Source organism: Mya arenaria, chromosome 17 (assembly GCF_026914265.1).
Source record: "Mya arenaria isolate MELC-2E11 chromosome 17, ASM2691426v1".
In the NCBI taxonomy this organism is placed as follows: domain Eukaryota; kingdom Metazoa; phylum Mollusca; class Bivalvia; order Myida; family Myidae; genus Mya; species Mya arenaria.
Genome location: NC_069138.1, coordinates 26266683 through 26287180, shown reverse-complemented (window position 1 = coordinate 26287180; position 20498 = coordinate 26266683). Strand labels below are relative to the sequence as shown.

The following is a 20498-nucleotide window of genomic DNA, read 5'->3' as shown; positions in this document are numbered from 1 at the left end:
CATCTGGAGATATGACCATTAAAATGTAAATTTGACCGAATTAACTTTGTGAGCTCTCACAATCGAATCCTTACAGATTGGGCGACTGGCAATGGTGATAATATCTCATTTGATTTCGATAAACAAAAAGGTCGGATGATGTATTCTAGAGTTACGGTCTGTGAAAATCTCAAAACTTTAATTAAATACACTTTGTAAAATTTCAGTCGGAAACGCCATAAAATTAGGACCTAGCAACTACATAACACATATATTTCAAAAGGTTCACATTTCAATTTTCAAGCCTTTTCTCATTACTTGTGAAAAATAGATACACTCATTTATTTAAAGCGAGTTTGTTGCGTTTTAGATTGTATTATACAAAGAAGTATTGACTATATATGGCAGTATCTGCATTCGCTATTGTGCGTAAAATATTACTACTTAATTGGGTTTGACAATGACCGGCGCTCCCGACAGGCGACCTATTCGATTCGCGGAATTCTAGTATTAACTGACACTGTTATGTCATAGTTGCTCTTAAGTAAGTCATAAGTCAGATGCAAGTGTGCTTTATGGGATTTGGCAAACAAGCTTCCACAATTCTATATTATCAACCTTAGGGAGCACACTTACCAGCAATTTCTTGTCCGAGAATAAAACTTTGTTTGAGATGATACACTTTTAATGAATTTCCCTTTACAATTCAATTCAAACCGGCAACACTTCAGATTGAGAAAATGGCATTTTTAGCGATTCACGAATATGACAAACATACACTTTAAATTCAGATCAAACCCTATTGATTTAAACAATGAAAAAAAGATAAGTCGCGTTTCTCCTAAAAGGTCACTCACTTTGAAGTTTAGCACCGTTTATTATACCAAACGTTCATACTGCACCAGTAGTTCTTGTCCAGCAAAAACACTTTAATCTCTGATATATTTCCCTCTGACTGCACATATTTGGCTGAATTTTAAAGACGCACTCTTACTCCCAAATATAATTACCAAAGTTAATACAAGTGTTTTAATATACCAAAAAGGATGAATAAATATAAAAAAACTAATGGTTCTTACGAGGGATATCTACCATATGAAATGATAGTAAATCAGAGTAAATCTTTCAGCATTCACCAATCATTTAATATTTTTGCGTTTTCAACAAGTAAATACACGGTCATACTCCTGTTATTGGTAATATATATTTTTCAAAAGTGCATTGTTTAGTAAGTAGTTTAAAGTTTATCACTCAAACTGTGTTTGTAATATATGAATTTGTATTGATTTTAAATAAGAGTGTCACTTTAAATGTTAAGTGTACAAATTATGTGCAATCACTCAGACTCAACAAAATATCTATCTGAAGTAGCTTTCGCAATCTTAGTTAAAGAGGAAGCCAACTGGGGCCAGTCCCTGCATTTTCTTTTTTGAAAAAGACTTTTGATAGTACATACATAAATACACACACTTCTAGATCAATCTGATTGTCCCTGACAGGTTTTCTAGTTTCAGTGAATGCCATCCAATCACCTGTGCGTCTTTAATTTTAAGCGTTTTGACAAAAAGCCATTCTTCGAGGTTTTTAAACTGAACCTGGACCCATATGGCATCAAATGTTGCTGCTCCACACATCTTTGCACGCATTTCAAGTTCTAGCAATGAATATTTTACCATTTTTGGACAGTGTGCGTGCTCACAGGAATGCAGACGAATTAATTAAAAAATAGGTGAAAATTGTGATAACCAGAAAATGGAATACTTAAATCAACCGGACAATATAAATGCATTTAATAGTAGTGTCTTGCTGAAAAAGTAAGATGCCATATATTTCATAGCAAAGATTACACTTCTTAAACAAAGCAATTTGGACCAGTCAGATTAAACACTTCTAGTAAATTTGCCTATACATTTCAATGAAAAAGAGGCAACACTTCAGATTGGAAAAACACCATTTATAGCGTTTCACGTTAATGAAAACCATGGCAACCATACATTTCCTTTAAATTGAGTTCAAACTCAATTGATTTAAGCAATAAAAACGATGTGTCGCGTTTTACTTCAAACAGCTCACTATCATTGAAGTTAAGCACCGTCAATTTTTCCGTGAATCCATGTTGCCGGAAGTAAGCCAGGTTCTGGTCCAGCATACAATATCTCATATATGAGATATTTATGGATTTTTTTCCCTCTGACATTTTAAATACATTTTAAATAATCTGGTGATAAATAAAGCATGTGGACCGGATCTGATAAGTCATAAAATTTTGAAAAAAAACCCCAACGTTTTCTACCGTATCCGTTACAATTATTGTTTCATAAATCGCTTTGTGAATGCGTGTATCCTGCTTTTCGAAAAATAGCCAATGTTACTCCTATGTAACGGAAAAAAGGATAATAGATCTCTTCTGTCTAATTATCGACCGATTTCGTGAATAAACTGCGTAGGAAAGATTATTGAACGTATTTTTTTCAAATATGTCTGCCATCATCTACTTCCCAATATTCTTATTTATAATTTAAAATCTGAGTTTTTACCTGGTCTCTCCACGGCTTTTCAGGTGATTGATATATACAATCAAATATGTAAGGCATTTGATGAAAATAAATCAACTTGCATGGTTTTCTGTGATATGTTCAAAGCTGTTGTCAGAGTCTGACATATTTTTAAAATACAAGAATATGGCATCGAACACAATGAGAACGATTGGAGTTTTCATTATTTGTCGTATAAGCACATTATTGGACAAACGTCATCTTAAGTACGCAATGCTAATGCTGGTGTACCTCAAGGGTCTGTACTTGGTCCATTGCTTTTCTTATTAATGTTAATGCCATTAACAACTCCCTTGTTAGTACAACGCGACACTTTGCAGATAATAGCTCGCAAGCCATTTTTTCGTCAGATACCAGTCATATTGAATATACACTAATTAGCGATCATAAAAAGATTTTAAATTGGGCTTAACAATGGCTTTTTTATGCAATCAAATTCAACCAAATATTATGTTCAACGATACTTTGTTGAACTTTGTTTGGAATTATTAACACGTACGGCATTGGTTTATAGCGAATGGAACATTGCACGACCGTATAAGTCAAATTAATAATTCAGTCTCTCAAGTGCTTGTGTCAATAAGCTTGTTAAAATATAAACTTATTAAAACTCTTAATCTTAGACAGAATTTCTTATATCCACAATACAAGAATCAGAAATGCTTGCAGCAAATAAATGCACATCTCCATATAAGTTTTTTTCGTGATACTCCTATTGGTGACTGTGGATAAGGAACAGAATATGCAGAAATTATTTCTTTAAATGTACTAGATACGGCGAACAACGCGTGTTATTGTTTCGAAATACTCGAATATTTCATCCTTTAAGTACATTAGAATTATTATCTGGAATTGAAAATAACACAGGCGATGAAAACAGTGTGTTTTACTGAAGCTCTCAAGTATATAAAATTAACCAAACGCTCTTTTAATATCACTCTCAAGCACGATATAAATGGTCTTGGCTGTTATTACAATGTTTTTTTTTTCTTTTGGTGGCAACCAATTATCTTTTTTCTTAAATTAAAAATGTTAACATTTTCTTGTTACTTTTAATCAAAGATTAAAACGACATCGACGTAACATTGACGGCTGGGAAGGGGTTAAACTAAACTACCATTTCGTTAAAGCACACCTTGAACTATTGCTATGCTTTATTGAGGAAACTTTCAAATGCTTGCACATGCGTCGAATTCGCCAGAAAGTAAACATCCGACACAAAGCTTGAAGTACATTGAATAATATTGCTAGTAGACATCTTCGTTACTGCTTGTAAACTTCATTGGCATGATTTGTATTTGGCTTCTTTACATTTTCCCTAGGAATAGGGGCGTCAGGATATTTTGTATACGTTCATTGACATTTCGTTTTGCATCTGCATCAGTGCGCACACACTTGAGATTCCGCATAACCCAGAAAATGTTTAAGAATATTGTTTTTTTTCTACTCTTGCTTTAACGCTTTTGTTGTAACATGCAAACCTATCAAATAGCCAATTAATCTGACAAATTCATAAACGTTCTTTGAAGTGTCTTTTTAATCTAAGGCAGGTAGTCAAACCAAACAGCCAATGCCACTTCCAAATCTGTGTTCATGAGTTATTCTATGTTTTTATCATAGGAAAACATTAAGGTATTGACATTTGAACGTAGTTTTTTAACAACTAGACACTTCACAATGTTGTATCTCTATTCGGTGTTCAAACAATTGAGAATTAAACAATGCTGCAGCTGCATGCATATCTTATAACAAACACATTATGAAAGACAATTATTTATTGCTTCAGAAGCCGTAACATGACATCATTACATATCTCAACGAAATCTTAACATGACATTTGGGAAATACAACCAACATACAAACATACAAACGGAGTATTAAAGCGAACAAATTGATAAGAATTGAAGTAGTGTTCTAACAACTAGTAACACAGTTGGATACATTTTTTTATTAAGCCGTAAAAGGACTCATTCTCAACATGGCATTTGGGAAAAACAAATCAACAATATAAGAGAGTATATAAGCGAACTAATTGATTATAATTTAAATAAAATATAATATATCTCGTCGGTAAAACCGGTCCAGTTGACGTCGGTACTGAATGCAAAAGACACTGGCAAATCATCGTCGGCTAGTAGGCTGAAAATGTACCACAATGTTCGTATTCATTTAAATGTCCAAAAACATTGCGTCATAGATGCTTATTCGAAACTTTTAAGGCAACATAATAAATGACAACACTTTCAACACTTTCGCTAGTGAATTAATATAAGTTATTTGATCATTGTCATTGTTTGTAAAACACGTTGCTTCCCCAAAAATATGAATGCTCATTTAAAGAATTGTTTCATTTTTGGAGAGTCAACTTAAGCGATATATATATATCTCCTGATTGTTGCAGAAAATTTAATTTTAATTTGAAACCATATTTTGCACCTTTGTGTTTATATGCCTATAGACTGATAAACCATGCGAGAATTTAATATATAATCGTTAGATTAAACATTAGACATCGTTCAATATCAGCAATCGAGTAAAACATTTCGGTTTGCTGATACCTAAAGCCTAACTATACAATTATACTTCAAATAGATCAACGGCAATAACTCACTTTTTCTAACGGATGAACCACCGACATTTCCTCCCAAACTGCCTCCGATTGCACCCCCGAAGTCGCCACTTACAACGCCGGCACCAGATCCTCCGAACACTGGAAGTCGAGACCCGGAAATGGGGAGACCAGGAGCAGGGCCTCTTTGTCCACTTGTCATAACGACGGTACCACTAGTTCTGCCTGTGAAGAAGCCACTCGGACTAGCTACAGGACCACCAGAGACAGGACCACCCGAGAAGGGACCACTGGGGCCAGATACAGCACCTCCGGACATGGGGCCACCGGAGACAGGTCCTGCGGACACTGGACCAAATGTCGGTCCACCAGCAGTTGGTCCACCGCTTACAAATGCGCCGCCTAAAAAAATAGTAAAATACTTATTTAAAGATTTAAATTCATGAATTCGAACTGTGCAATGTTATTTAGCGTACGTATTAAGCTGATAGAAGTAAGTCTGAACTTTTCAATAGTAAAACAAATTTTAAAAAACTGTAATTTGAAAGTTTCAATATTTGTTTATCTTTGTTAAAGACTCATTCATGCCTCTGAAAGATCCACCAAATCTAAATCCATTGCTTGGTCTAGCACCGGTGGGGCCAACAGAAACAAGGCCGCCCGGGAACGAGCCAAAGGGGCCAGATGCAGCACTTCCGGAAATTGGGCCACCGGAAAGAAGGCCTCCAGACACTGGACCGAATGTCTGTCCACCAAACGTGGGAACACCACTTAAAAATGCCCCGCCTGGAAATTTTAAGTTAAATAATTTAAATTACAATTTATTCATTGTTACTGAGATTGCTGTTTTGCGTCATTTTCAGCTGATGAAGGTCACTTATCACACATGGTAAACCTTTTCAATAGTTAAACAAAATTTTGACAAACTGCATTTTAAAAGTTTCTGAATATAATATCTTCGTTAAATACTTTTCCATACCTCCGAAAGATTCACTAACGCCAAATCCAGTGCTTGGTCTAGCACCGGTGGGGCCACCAAAAACGAGGCCGCCCGGGAACGAGCCACTGGGACCAGTAACAGCACCTCCGGAAGTAGGACCACCGTAACTAGGACCTCCGGACACGGGACCGAATGTCGGTCCACCAGCATTGGGTCCACCGCTTACAAATGCACTGCCTGGAATTTATTTAAACTATTTGTGATTGCAATTGATTTATCCAAACTACGCAATGCTGTTTGTTTATTCATCCAAAGCTGTCGAAATATGAACGCATCTTGGGAACATCTAAAATACTAAACACCTACTTGACAAACTGCGAAAAGTTTAATATTTTTTCCTTCTTCGTGAAAAGACTTATACATTCCTCCGAAAGATCCACCGAATCCAAATCCATTGCTTGGTCCTGAACCGGTGCCGTCAATCCCTCTTCCAAAAGAGCTCTGATCGCCAGGTCCGAAGCTACCGGATACGCTTCCGGCGCCGCCTATTCTCCAGCCGCTAGGGCCCCAAGGGCCACCAGAGCCACCGGGACCGCCAGCACCAATACCCCCTGTGGTAAAGCATGAAACATCATTTGTATCAACAATTTGAGAGCGAATAACATAATGTTTCCACCATTGGTTATCTTGTATGTCAAGGCAAAAAGATTAAAAAAGAGCAACATGAAAATCCTTGGATTACTTTTGCCTATTTTTATGTTTATTTGAGCATAAAAATACCCTTTTATATACGTTTTTGAGGAAAATGAATCAGCTTTAAATATTATTTTGTAAGTCTCATATTACTGCATACATTGAAAACCATGTATAAAATCACTCTGTTAAAAATTCTTCATTCATACCACATCTAGAGGGGTACAACGAAGTACTAAATTGTTTTTAAAATTATAACTGTTCTGCTCTTAATTGCTTATTTATTGTTAGGCAATATTAAATGGAGTTAACAGCTTTCTCTATGATTGGTTTGCAAAGTGCCAGATTTTTTTTAAACAAAGGTTTCCGAGTTTTCTTATGTTAATTTAGCAATAAAGAAATAGTTCACGAATTTTATTAAAATAAACGTATTAGTTTTCCTTTTTCTTGAACAAACACCAAAATATCCAAAAATAATTTAATAGCCAAGAGCGCTGATAAAGCTTTCTGGTAAAATCGAGCTCTTATAGTCGCATATTCAATATATGTTAAAAATGGAGATCTTACTGGAATGATTTGTTTGAGAGTAATACCGTAAGGATATCCAGAACCACCGCCGCCACCAGCAACAACCATTACATTGCCACTTCCGGATCCCCCACCGCCACCTCCAAGAGCACCGCCACCGGTTATTGAACCACCAATTCCTCCTGAGGCGCCGCCACTTACACCACCAAAACCTCCACCATAACTACCTGAGCAAAAGCAGATGAAAATTTCCTTAATTGTAATGTTACGAAAACCGTATAGCAATAATACGTCTATATAGGTATACATTTCACGAGAATATTAAGTTGAATAGATATATTGACTTTATTGCAAAACATATTTGTTTTATATTTAAGATAGAAACAAACTTAATTATTTATACATTGTTAACTGTATTGTACATAAATCTGTTCAACGAAATAAAACGGACCTTTGCCGACGGCCAGAGTAGTGCCGACTAGCAGACTAGTGATTAAGAGTATCTGCATCGTTGTAGATTGTCTGAAATCTATAAATACAGATTTATTAATATCCATATAGCTTATTGCAATTAATATACACATGTTATAGTACTCTATTGTAAAAGAATAACGCATATCTTTAACGGTTATATCTAAGTTATTTTTGGCTTAATATTTCGTGCACTCTTTTCTCAATCTTAAAAAAAAACCTGAGTAAATTATTGAATGACTTACCCTGCGTTGAGGTAAGACGTCGAATGCGAATTGCTTACGAGATTGCGCGACTTTTATATCAAAAGTCCCGGAACCTATTTGATCAACTTACATATCATTACATGGATGAATAATGCAGAAATTATTACCTTGTATGTAAATATGTAAACACGGTGATAAAAGACAATGAGCCGTTCGTATGATTCTCTCGCGTCAATTAAACCGTTGCTTTTACATGTGCATGTTATTGTTACGAAGTGCATCACTTGATGCAACATAACCACTGCCGCACGAAAAGGAACATGCATATTTATTTTTATTTTTTATAATTATTAATATTAAGGTTAATTTAAATGTATACATTTCAAATAAATCTAAAAAAATATTTGTTTCCGATTTCACTGCCCCATAATAATTGGGTAGGATATTCGGGATACTGGGGTGTGGAGAGATAATGGGGTAGGTAAGTTGGAATGATGTGGTATGAGGGATTATAGGGTAGGTAAGTCGGGATAATGGGGTGGGAGGGATTATAGGGTAGGGAAGTCGGGATAATGGGGTGGGAGAGATAATGGGGTAGGTAAGTTGGAATGATGTGGTATGAGGGATCATAGGGTAGGTAAGTCGGGATAATGGGGTGGGAGGGATTATAAGGTAGGTAATTCGGGATAATGGGGTGGGAGAGATAATGGGGTAGGGAAATCGGGATACTTGGGTTGGAGAGAAAGTCGGGTAGGTAAGCCGGGATAATGGGGTGGGAGGGATTATAGGGTATATAAGTCGGGACATTTATTTATCTATTTTTTAGGGTGAAGTTGTGTCCGAATGTAATTGTTATTCGTTGTACGCACTTTAGATCTATGAGTCTAGAATTGCACTTTGTTGCTCAGATGATATTTTCATTTTCTTAAAATGAATTGACAAATTTACTTGTGCATGTCCTTGATACTACCTGGTGGGAATGTTTGTACGAGATGATTTTAGTGGACATTGCACATACAACACATCTGTTGAAGCCAATGTCGTTGCACATAAATTGTGTAAAACATTGTCTGCGGTGACGCCATGGTGAATATTGTTTGCTATGCCCTTGAATTTAATTTAATAAGAAAAGGTTTGAGATTAACATGTTTGTTTCTATTTGTTTTCGCAAAACAAAGTTCAACTTTCACAAGATGAAGTTTACATCAAGCTTAGTACTTTTACATTTAGAACATAATACAAAACAATGACAAATACAAATAATGTATGAATATAAATTACATATGCTTAAAGTTATTGTGATTTGCGTTTGATGATACTATTCGTTGCGTTTAATTATTATAATTATATCCGTGAAAAGTTAAGTAAAAGAAAATAGTGTTAAAGAAACCTATTTAAAAAAGGAGAAAACAAGAAAACGCTGATTTGTATCTTGGTCTTGTAAAACATTCAACCTACATGAATCTTTAATTAAAGTCGAGTATATACTAACATGGAATATTAGCACAATGAGCTGTTTTCCGACATGAAACACAACAATACATAACATATCAATACTTTTGTAAGTAGCAAAATGTGCATTATATTGCAGCATGGTACAGTCATGTGTAATAATAATTCAGCTTGCTGGTAAACAACTTAAACAAGTATTGCTAAGTGGAGGTATTTAATGTATCATGTAATTTAAATACTACAAGACTTTGTTGATATTATCAGAAACAGTAGCGTTCTAAGGCATGGTTGCTCCTTTGATTGGGTCAATCAGTACCTACAGATAACCATTCAAACGTCTGCCCGGTCACTGTCCTGACAATATCAGCTCCCACTACTGTGTAAGAATATTAATTGAAAATGCAAAATCCTGACACGGTAACAATACTTGATGAACAAACACACAAGTTGTTGTATGTGTTTGACAGATTTTAATGATCTATACATTTGAAACTGTCAATAATAGATATTAGACCCTGCTATTTAATTTGATATTTTTTATTCATATTCAAATATCCCGCTAAACTTTTTCAGTTTTATTTATGCAATTTTGTCCAGTGGATGTTAGCTATTCCACTGAAAGCAAATCTCCTATTCAGTGATGACAAAGGATAAAAGATATTCAGTGAAACACCTCATAATTCTATTTTTTTTCTTATGTTTTAAGTTATAAAATATTATTTTCACATTCAGCATTTACAAAAGGGACCTGTCCAGGTGCGGATCAGTCTTCTAAATTCCATGTAGTTTTGAGAGCACCTTATTTCATTTTGGAGGTTGTTCCATACATGACTGGCTTCAATGCGGATGTATCCATATTTATTTGTTCATACTGATGGCACATCTACACGGTTTTCTGGTATTATTCTGTCAAAAATATGCTAAGTGTTTGAAGGATGTTCAATTGCTTTGTTGCTATATTTTGCTTTCTTTAGACACCTGGGCATCAAAATCTAATAAAATATCTACCTCAACGCTAAAAGTTTAACCTCCTCTTCATAAACATTAATGGGAGTAAGTAAATTGATTTGTTTTATTTCTTAAACAGACTTTGAGCCAACTGAAATTCCTTGAAATATGTAAGGGATAGCCTGCAACTGATTGGAAGTAAACCAGTTTAACACAATGTTATTTTTCTTCTTAGTTAAGTGGTCTTAACAACATCAAGATTTTTATCAAACACACAGAGTATTGTCATCTGCATAATAACACAAGGCTGCCTTATTGTTGAAGACTAGAGGCCCTTGTGGCATGCCTTCCAATTTGACCATTTTTTGTCCTGTTTTTAAGATAGATGTGCGTAAGTTTACATGCTGCAGTTGAGATACCATATGCTTTAAGCTTCAGGCAGGCAGTCGAATGCTTTTGAGAGGTCCATAAGAGCTCCATCTACATATTTGTTCTCAAGGGTCTTTCCCAGTCTTCCAGCAGCCTTAGCTGAGTAGTTTGACATCCTTGTTGTTATGAAAGCTGCCATGGAAGAAAAAAAATGTTATCAAAATGACTAATCAGTTGCCCACTTATAAATCGTTTGACATTGATTGTAAAATACTGACTGGCTTAGAGTTATTTTCCCTAAACATAGGGGTAACTTGTGCTAGCTTTAGACTATTTGGAAATGATTCTTGACATATGATTTCATTGGCCATGTTTTGGTTGGGATTTTTTAAAGTATCAATGCCAGCAATGATGATTTTGGGAGTTGCATTGTTTTCTATTTTATCGATCAATATATTTTCCAATATCTTTATCGGTGACCGGATTGAAATAAAAGTCGGGTAACGTTTGACAATATTACTGTATATTGTCAAAAATAGGTTGTTGTTCATTAAGCTCAGTTCCAGATTTTCCATTATTTTTGGCTATATTGATGTGAAATATCGTCATGTAAGAGTTGTTGTCAAAGTTATTGTATGATCGTATATGGCTCACATTGATTTCTAATATTAGTTGCTATGTGACAGCCGATAAAGCCTTAATTAAAGTTGACATTTATACACACAAAATACTTTGCATTGGTGAGGATGGTGAGACACCTGCTGTTTTTCATAAAACATGTAGGTTCAGAAATGATATTTTCTAGGATAATGTTATCAGAGATGTTATGGAGGAGTTTACATATATGTCATTTCAGAAAGTCATAATTTAATTTTCCCATGCAGATGATATGTTCAAAAGTTATTAACATAGAGGCATAATTTTCAAAGTCTGTATCTGACATCTACGGTTTGCGATACAAGCACGGAATACCCAATTTAGGCCACTGGAATGACAACAATATAGTTATAAATGTTGTTTGTCTTAAATGAACACACATTTGTTATGTTGTTGACCAATTTATCATAATTTTATTGATAAACGAATCATTGGAAATGGTTCCAAAAACAACTAACTCTAGAAAATATACAAAATATGCAGGATTTGATAACGCAAGATGTTGTTAAAGCTGAAGTGAAGTTTGGACAAGGGACATCAGTGTAACATTGTATATCACCTTAATGGTGGATTAGTTAAGTATGTTTTGTAAGCCATACAAAGTATGTAGGTTTTGAAACGCAAGCTGTTGTTAAAGCTGAAGTGAAGTTTGGACAAGGGACATCAGTGTTACATGTTATATCACCTTAATGGTGGAATAGTTAAGTATGTTTTGTAAGCCATACAAAGTTTGTAGGTTTTGCCATTTTAAAACATGTGTCAAATGCATTAAACATCTGACGGCATATAATTTCGAAACATTTGGGTTCCACTTTCTTTCGAGAAGCAGTGATGAATATAGAGGAAGAACATCTGAAAGATTTCTGTTTCTTTAATATCCGACTCTGCTTTTAAAACAAGTTAAACATTTCTTAATGCAGCCATCATTGGATTGTCAAAGGGTTAAACAATTTACTTGCGTGGATTGTTGCATTAGATATTCTGTTTAATGCCATGCGTCATTATAGTGAATCACATCGTCGTCCGCTGCAATTCGGCTTTAAGTCAGAACCGCCAACTCATGAAAGCACAGACTTGCTTGTTAATATCGTGTCAGTAAATACAGCTTTGGCGGAAGAAAGGAAATGTAATGTCAAAGATGAGAACAAAAATCGCTAAGCTCACACAATGCACAAATATTATAACTAAATGAAAATCCTAGTACAGAATAACCCAACACAAATGTATTTTGTTGTGAAACTGCTTGTAAACTGTGTTAACATACTTTGCAGTTGATGCCGTTACAATTGCTGTGGGGAGGGTGAGGGTAGGAATATGTTTAAAGCTCGAAGACATATCTTTTCAATCGGCTTCAGTGCGTAAACACTGATAAGTTCTACAGAACCCAGTAATATTTCAGCTGATTGGCTTTTACACTCATTCAGCGACATGATGCATACAGAGGAAACATCAAAATATGTCTGGCATAAACGTTATATGGCATGTGGATTGTATTTTGTTTAAATTAAAAGTGGTGCAATAACTGAAATGCTACTCTCCCTAATTATAGGAATACGCCGTTAAAACTTGTGGTTCAAATGTTTTAATACAGCCGTGCCATGAGCAACATCGAATACATAGAGGATATTCGTTGATTTCGGAGTGAGGTCGTAGTTTATTTCACTAGTTTAAATATAGTTTATATAACATAATATATTTCGATTGCAAGCGAAATAAAATGCTTACACTGGAATCAAACAATGTTCTGTTTTTGCACGTTGTTTTAGAAGAGTCAATGGTGTTTTAATTTAACTATTTTTAAATAGCCTATTTTTGAATACCCCGTTGCTACCCGATCAATGATGACGTGGACGTTCGTTCCTCCGCAAGTTGCCCTTACTATCGTTTTGAAATAAATAACATTTGGTCGATGATGACGTAGAATGTTTACTCTTGTTTCAACAACATTCGTCAATAAGCGTTTATTAATGTGTGTTCCAGATATTATGAGTAAATGCACGATTTCATTTAAAATTGACTAGGGCATGAATACACTGACCAAATTAAACTGGTCGTCATTTACTGAATGAAAATTTAAAAGATCGAACGTATCAGCGAAACAAATTGGAAAAACATTGAGTTGATTAAAAACATATTTCAAACTTTTAGACTTTGTTTCCAGGCACATGGCTTCATGATACATGGATATTTACACCCTCACTGTCTGAATTCGATTTTAGACGGTTCGTTTTCCAGATGGAAAACGATGACTCAGCTTCATTCTCGTCATCTAGCAGTGGGGTATTTCAGTTAAATTAGTTAAGTTATAAGACAGTTGCTGAGTAAATTTTTCGCGATATTCGTATTACAAAGTCAGACGGTTTTGAAAATATATTAAATAAATGATATAAGACCGAATTTATGTTCAAGTTATTTTTGTGACTGTAATGAATTATGAAAACATAAGTTCGAGCATTCAGTTCAAGAATACGTTTGAATAATACGATTACCATATCCTAAATAAGTGAGGTCGAATTCCAATAAAAGTCCTTGTTTAAATATATGCATTTTTACATCAAATAATTATATTTTGACATAAGTTACTTGTTCAAAAGTGAGATACTCCATTTTGATCAAAGGAAAGAAACTACAAATGATTTTAAAAGTAATTCTTAAAATTGATATTGTCACTCTTAAAGTTGTAGTGAAAATATCCGAATTTCACTGTTATTTTTTCACTGATAAACTCCATATTCACCGAAAAGCATGACTTGTTTTTATATTATTGCAAATTCATATTTGTAGAGTATATGGTACGTCACTCAATTTGTTTGTGTTTGTGGCTGTTTTATGTATTTTGCCTGTTTTTAAAGGCACATCTTTAGCTTAGGCGTCAGTTCACATTAACGTTTGATTTTTGTACGCAAATGTCCAAAGACAAGATTGACATACCAATACATGATAAATACCTAAATAACCTTGCCGAATAATTATAATAGTTATAATCAGTCCAATTAGCTGGTCGAAATCTTAGTGTAGTTATTTACAGCCCAATAAATTGGACGCACTCGTTGTAGTAGTTCTTCAGGCCACATCAATTTCTTTTTTCAAGAATTTTTAAGAAACAAAATTGGGCTATCGAGCGAAAAAATACTTTCTTTACCTTTCAAAGAATCTAACGAATACAAACAAAAATATATTTTTACATTTCAATTTCCAAAATAAAATATGTGAAAGTCTTTATTAAAGGTATTGAATATATATATGGCAATATCTGCATTCGCTATGGTGTGTAAAACATTACTACTTAGTTGGGTTTGACAATGACGTGCACTCTCGAAAGGCGACATAGTCGATTCGTGGAATTCTAGTCTTCGAATATCAATGCCATAGTTCCTCTTAAGGAAGTCATGAGTCAGAAAGATACATGTATGTTTAAAGTTTTAAAATGGGATTTGGGATACATGTTCCCACAATTCTATTTTATTACCCTTAGGAAGCACATACCTGCTAGAAATTTGTTGTCTGGGAATGAAACTTTGGTTGAGATTATACATTTTAATAAATTTCCCTATACATTGTAAGCCACTTCAGATTTAGAAAATGCAATTTTTAGCGATTAATGTTTATGACAACCATACATTTTTTTTAAATTCAGTCCAAACACTCTTTTAAACAATAAAAGGGTGTGTCGCGTTTCTCCTAAAATATTCACTCACTGTAAAGTTTGGCATTGTTCATTTTACCAAAGTTTCATGCTGCACCAGTAGTTCTTGTCCAGCAAAAACACTATATATTTATGCACGAGTGTAGGTATTGGACTGGATTAAGGAATAACGTTTAAAAGTTATGTGCATCACTCACACTCAATGCAATATCAATCTGTAGAAGCATTTGTAATCTCATATATTAGGAGGGCATTCCAGACCCCGTCCCTGCATTTATTTTATAAAAAAACTACTTTCAATTAGTCCTACACACATAAATGCACTCATTATAGCACAGTGCGTGTGCAATTTTAAAGCGTTTTTACGAAAATGCCATTCTTCGAGATTTCCAACAGAACTTCGGGCCATGATCATTACGAACAATCCCAAGTCCAAGTGTCGACTCAGACACAGAAAAGCATTTGTGGAAATCATATTTATTCCATTTCTTTTATAAAAATGTATGTAAATAATATTAAAACATTCAAATGGTAATACATTTCAGCAAATTTTACCACCAATGCTTTGATAGCAGCAACATGACAATGAAATGAAGTTTTGCCATGATGAGTCTTCAGTCAGAACTCAGACTTGAGACTGTTCGTAATCACTGTCCCAGGACTCAAAAGGCATTTTAAGCATAAAATTATGCAATTCTACACATCTTTGCACACATTCTAAGTTATCGCAATCAATATTTAACCATTTTTGGACAGTTTCCGTGCTCGTAGGAATGCAGGCGACATTATGTTCACGTTCACACCAGTTAACACGATTAACGAATTAAAGTCAAATTAAGAAGATACACAAAAGGCTCAAATGTTCCGAAATAATATTTTGTCGGGGACAGACTTACTTACATCCACCATACAAAAATCGGAAATGTTTGCAGCAATCTTTATGCACATCTCCATATAATCTTTCTTCGTAATTATCCTATTTGTGACTGTGGATAAGGAACAGAAGATGCAGAAAATTATTTCTTTAATTGTACTAGATACGGCAAAGAACGCGGATTATTGTTTCGAAATACTCGAATATTTCATCCTTTAAGTACATCAGAATTATTATCTGGAATAGAAAATTACACAGGCGATGAAAACAGTGTGACTGTTTTATTGAAGTCCTCAAGTATATAAATTTAAATTTTATGTAATCTGTACCGTTGACAGGAAAAGAACAATACCCTTTGATTTAAACTTAGCATTTCGTTAAAACACACCTTGAACTATTGCTATGCCTTTTCAAGGAAGCTCTCAAATACCAGCACATGCGTCAATATCGCCAGAAAGTAGACATCCGACACAAAGTTTGAAGCATAGTTAATGATATTGCTAGTAGACATCTTTGCTACTGCTTGTAAATTTCATTGGCATGATATGTAATTGGTTTCTTCACATTTGTCCTAGGAATGGGGGCGTCAGGTTCCTTTGTATACGTTCATTGACATTTTCTTTCGCATCGGCATCAGTGCGCACACACTTGACATTTTTGAATAACCCAAAAAATGTTTAAGACTATTGTTTTTTCTACCCTTGCTTTTACGCTTTGGTTGATACATGCAAACCTACCAAATACCCAATTAATCTGACAAATTCATAAACGTTCTTCGAAGTGTCTTTTTAATTTAAGGCAGTTAGTCAAACCTAATAATGAAACGACACTTCCAAATCTTTGTTCATGAGTTATTCTATGTTTTTATCATTTTAAACATTAAGGTATATGCATTTGTACGTAGTTTTTAACAACTAGACACTTCACAATGTTGTATCTCTATTCGGTGTTCAAACAATTGAGAATTAAAAAATGCTGCAGCTGCATGCATACCTTATAACAAACACATTATGAAAGACAATTATTTATTGCTTAAGAAGCCGTAACATGACATCAATACATAAATCAACGAAATCTTAACATGGCATTTGGGAAATATAACCAACATATAAACACACAAACGGAGTATTAAAGCAAACAAATTGATAAGAATTGAAGTAGTATTCTTACAGCTTAGTAACAAAGTTGGATACATTTTTTAATTTCTTTTGAAGCCGTAAAAGGACTCATTCTTAACATGACATTTGAAAAAAAAACAAATCAGGAAAAAATATTATATATCTCGTCGGTAAACCCGGTCCAGTTGACGTCGGGACAGAATGCAAAAGACATTGGCAAATCATCGTCGGGAATGTTTAAAGAACGATTCACGTAAATCCTCACGACTAGTAGGCTGAAAATATATCACAATGTTCGTATTAATTTTAAAAAAATGCCTCATTTTTGAAGAGTCAACTTAAGCGTTATAAGGGGGCTTAAATGTTCGTTATTTATTTATACTAAAACATACAGGCTAGCATCTCCTGATTGTTGCAGAAAATATAATTTTAATTTTAATCCATCTTTTTGCACCTTTGTGTTTATACGCCTATAGATTGATAAACCATGCGGAAATTTAATATAAAATAGTTTGATTAAACATTTGACATCTTTCAATATCAGCAATAGAGCAAAGCATTTCGGTTAACTATACAATTATACTTCAAATATATCAAGGGCAATAACTCACTTTTTCTAACGGAGGAACCACCGACGTTTCCTCCAAAACTGCCTCCGATTGCACCACCAAAATCGCCACTTACAACGCCGGCACCAGATCCTCCGAAAACTGGAAGTCCAGACCCGGAAACGGGGAGACCAGGAGCCGGGCCGCTTTGTCCGCTTGTCATAACGACGGTACCACTAGTTCTGCCTGTGAAGAAGCCACTCGGACTAGCTACAGGACCACCAGAGACAGGACCACCCGAGAAGGGGCCATTGGGGCCAGATACAGCACTTCCGGAAATAGGTCCTGCGGACACTGGACCAAATGTCGGTCCACCAGCAGTTGGTCCACCGCTTACAGATGCGCCGCCTATAAATATTAAAATTTTCATTTAAAGATTTAAATTCATGAATTCGAACTGTGCAATGCTGTTTAGCGTACTTTTTTAGCTGATAGAAGTAAGTCTGATCACACATTTTGAACCTCTTCAATAGTAAAACAAATTTTGAAAAACTGTAATTTGAAAGTTTCAATATTTGTTTATCTTTGTTAAAAACTCATCCATGCCTCTGAAAGATCCACCAAATCTAAATCCATTGCTTGGTCCAGCAGCGGTGGGGCCACCAGAAACAGGGCCGCCCGGGAACGAGCCAAAGGGGCCAGATAGAGCCCCTCCGGAAATTGGGCCACCGGACACAGGGCCTCCAGACACTGGGCTGAATGTCTGTCCACCAACAGTGGGAACACCACTTAAAAATGCCCCGCCTGGAAATTTTAAGTTAAGTAATTTAAGTTACAATTTATTCATTCTTACTGAGAATGCTGTTTTGTGTCATTTTCAGCTGACGAAGGTCACTTATCACACATTGTAAAACTTCATTTTAAAAGTTTCTGAATATGTTATCTCCGTTAAATACTTTTCCATACCTCCGAAAGATCCACTAACGCCAAATCCAGTGCTTGGTCTAGCACCGTTGGGGCCACCAAAAACGAGGCCGCCCGGGAACGAGCCACTGGGACCAGTAACAGCACCTTCGGAAGTAGGGCCACCGTAACTAGGGCCTCCAGATACGGGACCGAATGTCGGTCCACCAGCAGTGGGTCCAAATGCACCGCCTGGAATTTATTTAAACTAGTTGTGATTGCAATTAATTTATCCAAACTACGCCATCTGATTGTTTATTCATCCAAAGCTGTCAGAAATATGATCGCATATTGTGAACATCTAAAATACTTAACATCTACTTGACAAACTGCGAACAGTTTAATATTTTTTCCTTCTTCGTGAAAAGACTTATACATTCCTCCAAAAGATCCACCGAATCTAAATCCATTGCTTGGTCCTGAACCGGTGCCGTCAATCCCTCTTCCCAAAGAGCTCTGCCCGCCAGGTCCGAAGCCAGAGGATACGCTTCCGGCGCCAGCTATTCTCCAGCCGCTAGGGCCACCATGGCCGCCAGAGCCACCGGGACCGCCAGCACCAAAAACCCCTGTGGTAATACATGAAACATGTTCATTTGTAACAACAATTTGAGAGGGAAAATGACATTGTTTCCACCATTGGTTATCTTGTATGTCAAAGAAACTTAACAAGCTTAAAAAAGAGTAACATGAAAATCCATAGATTACTTTTGCCTATTTTATGCAATGTTTGTTTGAGCATAAAAAAACCTTTTATATACGAAAATGAATCAGCTTTAAATATTATTTTGTAAGTCTCATATTACTGGATACTTTGAAAACCATGTATAAAATCAGTCTGTTAAGATATTATTCATTCATACCATATCTGGAGAGGTACAACGAACAAATAAATTATTTCAAAATTATAACTGTTCTGCTCTTAATTGCTTATTGATTATGTTAAGCAATATTAAAAGTACTTTACAGCTGTCAGATATATGAGCGGTATTGAAAAAGTTCTCTTTAAATGGTATGCAAAGTACCGGATTTTTCTACAAAGGTTTCTGAGTTTTCTTTTGTTAATATAGCAATAAAGAATAGTTCACGAATTTTATTAATATAAATGTATTAGTTTTCCTTTTTCTTTAACAAACGCCAAAATACCCAAATTTAATTTTATTGCCAATAACGTTGATAACGCTTTCTGGTGGAATCGAGGTCTTTTGGACGCATATTCAATATATGTTAACAATAGCGATCTTACTTAAATGATTTGTATGAGAGTAATACCGTAAGGATAGCCAGATCCACCGCCGCCACCAGCAACAACCATTACATGGCCACTTCCGGATCCCCCACCGCCACCTCCAAGAGCACCGCCACCGGTTATTGCACCACCAATTCCTCCTGAGGCGTCCGCACTTGCACCACCAAAACCTCCGCCATACCTACCTGAGCAAAAGCAGATGAAAAATTCATTAATTGTAATGTAACAAAACCGTCTAGTAATAATACGTCTATACAGGTATATATTTCACGAGTTTTAGAATATTGAGTTGATAAGATATATTGACTTTTTTGTAAAATATATTTATTTCATATTTAAGATAAAAACAAACTTAGTTATTTATTCATTGTTAACTGTATTGTACATAAATCTGTTCAACCAAATAAAACGGACCTTTGCCGACGGCCAGAGTAGTGCCGACTAGCAGACTAGTGATTAAGAGTATCTGCATCGCTGTAGATTGTCTGAAATCTATAAATAAAGATTTATTAATATCCATATAGCTTATTTCAATTTAATATTCACATGTTGTAGTACTCTATCTAAAAAAACAAATATCTTTAACGGTTATATCTTAGTTATTTTGGGCTTAATATTTTGTAAACTCTTGTCTCAATCTTAAAATCCTGAGTAAATTATTGAATGATGACTTACCCTGCGTTGAGATAAGACGTCGAATGCGAATCGCTAACAAGATTGCGCGACTTTTATATCA

At 35.2% G+C, this 20498-nt stretch overlaps 2 protein-coding genes across 2 annotated transcripts; both read right to left on the bottom strand.

Moving 5' to 3' along the window:
- Nucleotides 1–4498: 4498 nt before the first annotated feature.
- Nucleotides 4499–7788, bottom strand: LOC128223320 (uncharacterized). Its single transcript, XM_052932598.1, has 7 exons — nt 7716–7788; nt 7330–7491; nt 6465–6654; nt 6083–6276; nt 5692–5889; nt 5146–5505; nt 4499–4673 (listed from the first exon to the last, which is right to left on the bottom strand). Exons 1-7 carry the CDS (start codon nt 7771–7773, stop codon nt 4666–4668), a joined length of 1170 nt encoding a protein of 389 aa, XP_052788558.1. The 5' UTR covers nt 7774–7788; the 3' UTR covers nt 4499–4665.
- A 9123-nt stretch (nt 7789–16911) lies between these two features.
- Nucleotides 16912–20442, bottom strand: LOC128223319 (uncharacterized). Its single transcript, XM_052932597.1, has 8 exons — nt 20438–20442; nt 20177–20254; nt 19786–19947; nt 18912–19082; nt 18520–18708; nt 18160–18357; nt 17617–17961; nt 16912–17280 (listed from the first exon to the last, which is right to left on the bottom strand). Exons 2-8 carry the CDS (start codon nt 20232–20234, stop codon nt 17273–17275), a joined length of 1131 nt encoding a protein of 376 aa, XP_052788557.1. The 5' UTR covers nt 20235–20254; nt 20438–20442; the 3' UTR covers nt 16912–17272.
- Nucleotides 20443–20498: the final 56 nt, after the last annotated feature.

Bases quoted from the DNA above. Each gene is read 5' to 3' on its own strand.
- LOC128223320 (XM_052932598.1), bottom strand. From the start codon at position 7,773: ATGCAGATACTCTTAATCACTAGTCTGCTAGTCGGCACTACTCTGGCC. The intron at 7,492-7,715 runs GTCCGTTTTATT...GCTTTTGCTCAG, and splicing joins TACTCTGGCCGTCGGCAAAG to GTAGTTATGGTGGAGGTTTT. The intron at 5,506-5,691 runs GCATGAATGAGT...CTATTTTTTTAG, and splicing joins ATTTGGTGGATCTTTCAGAG to GCGGCGCATTTGTAAGCGGT.
- LOC128223319 (XM_052932597.1), bottom strand. From the start codon at position 20,234: ATGCAGATACTCTTAATCACTAGTCTGCTAGTCGGCACTACTCTGGCC. The intron at 19,083-19,785 runs GTATTACTCTCA...GTATTACCACAG, and splicing joins TGGATCTGGCTATCCTTACG to GGGTTTTTGGTGCTGGCGGT. The intron at 17,962-18,159 runs GCATGGATGAGT...TAATATTTATAG, and splicing joins ATTTGGTGGATCTTTCAGAG to GCGGCGCATCTGTAAGCGGT.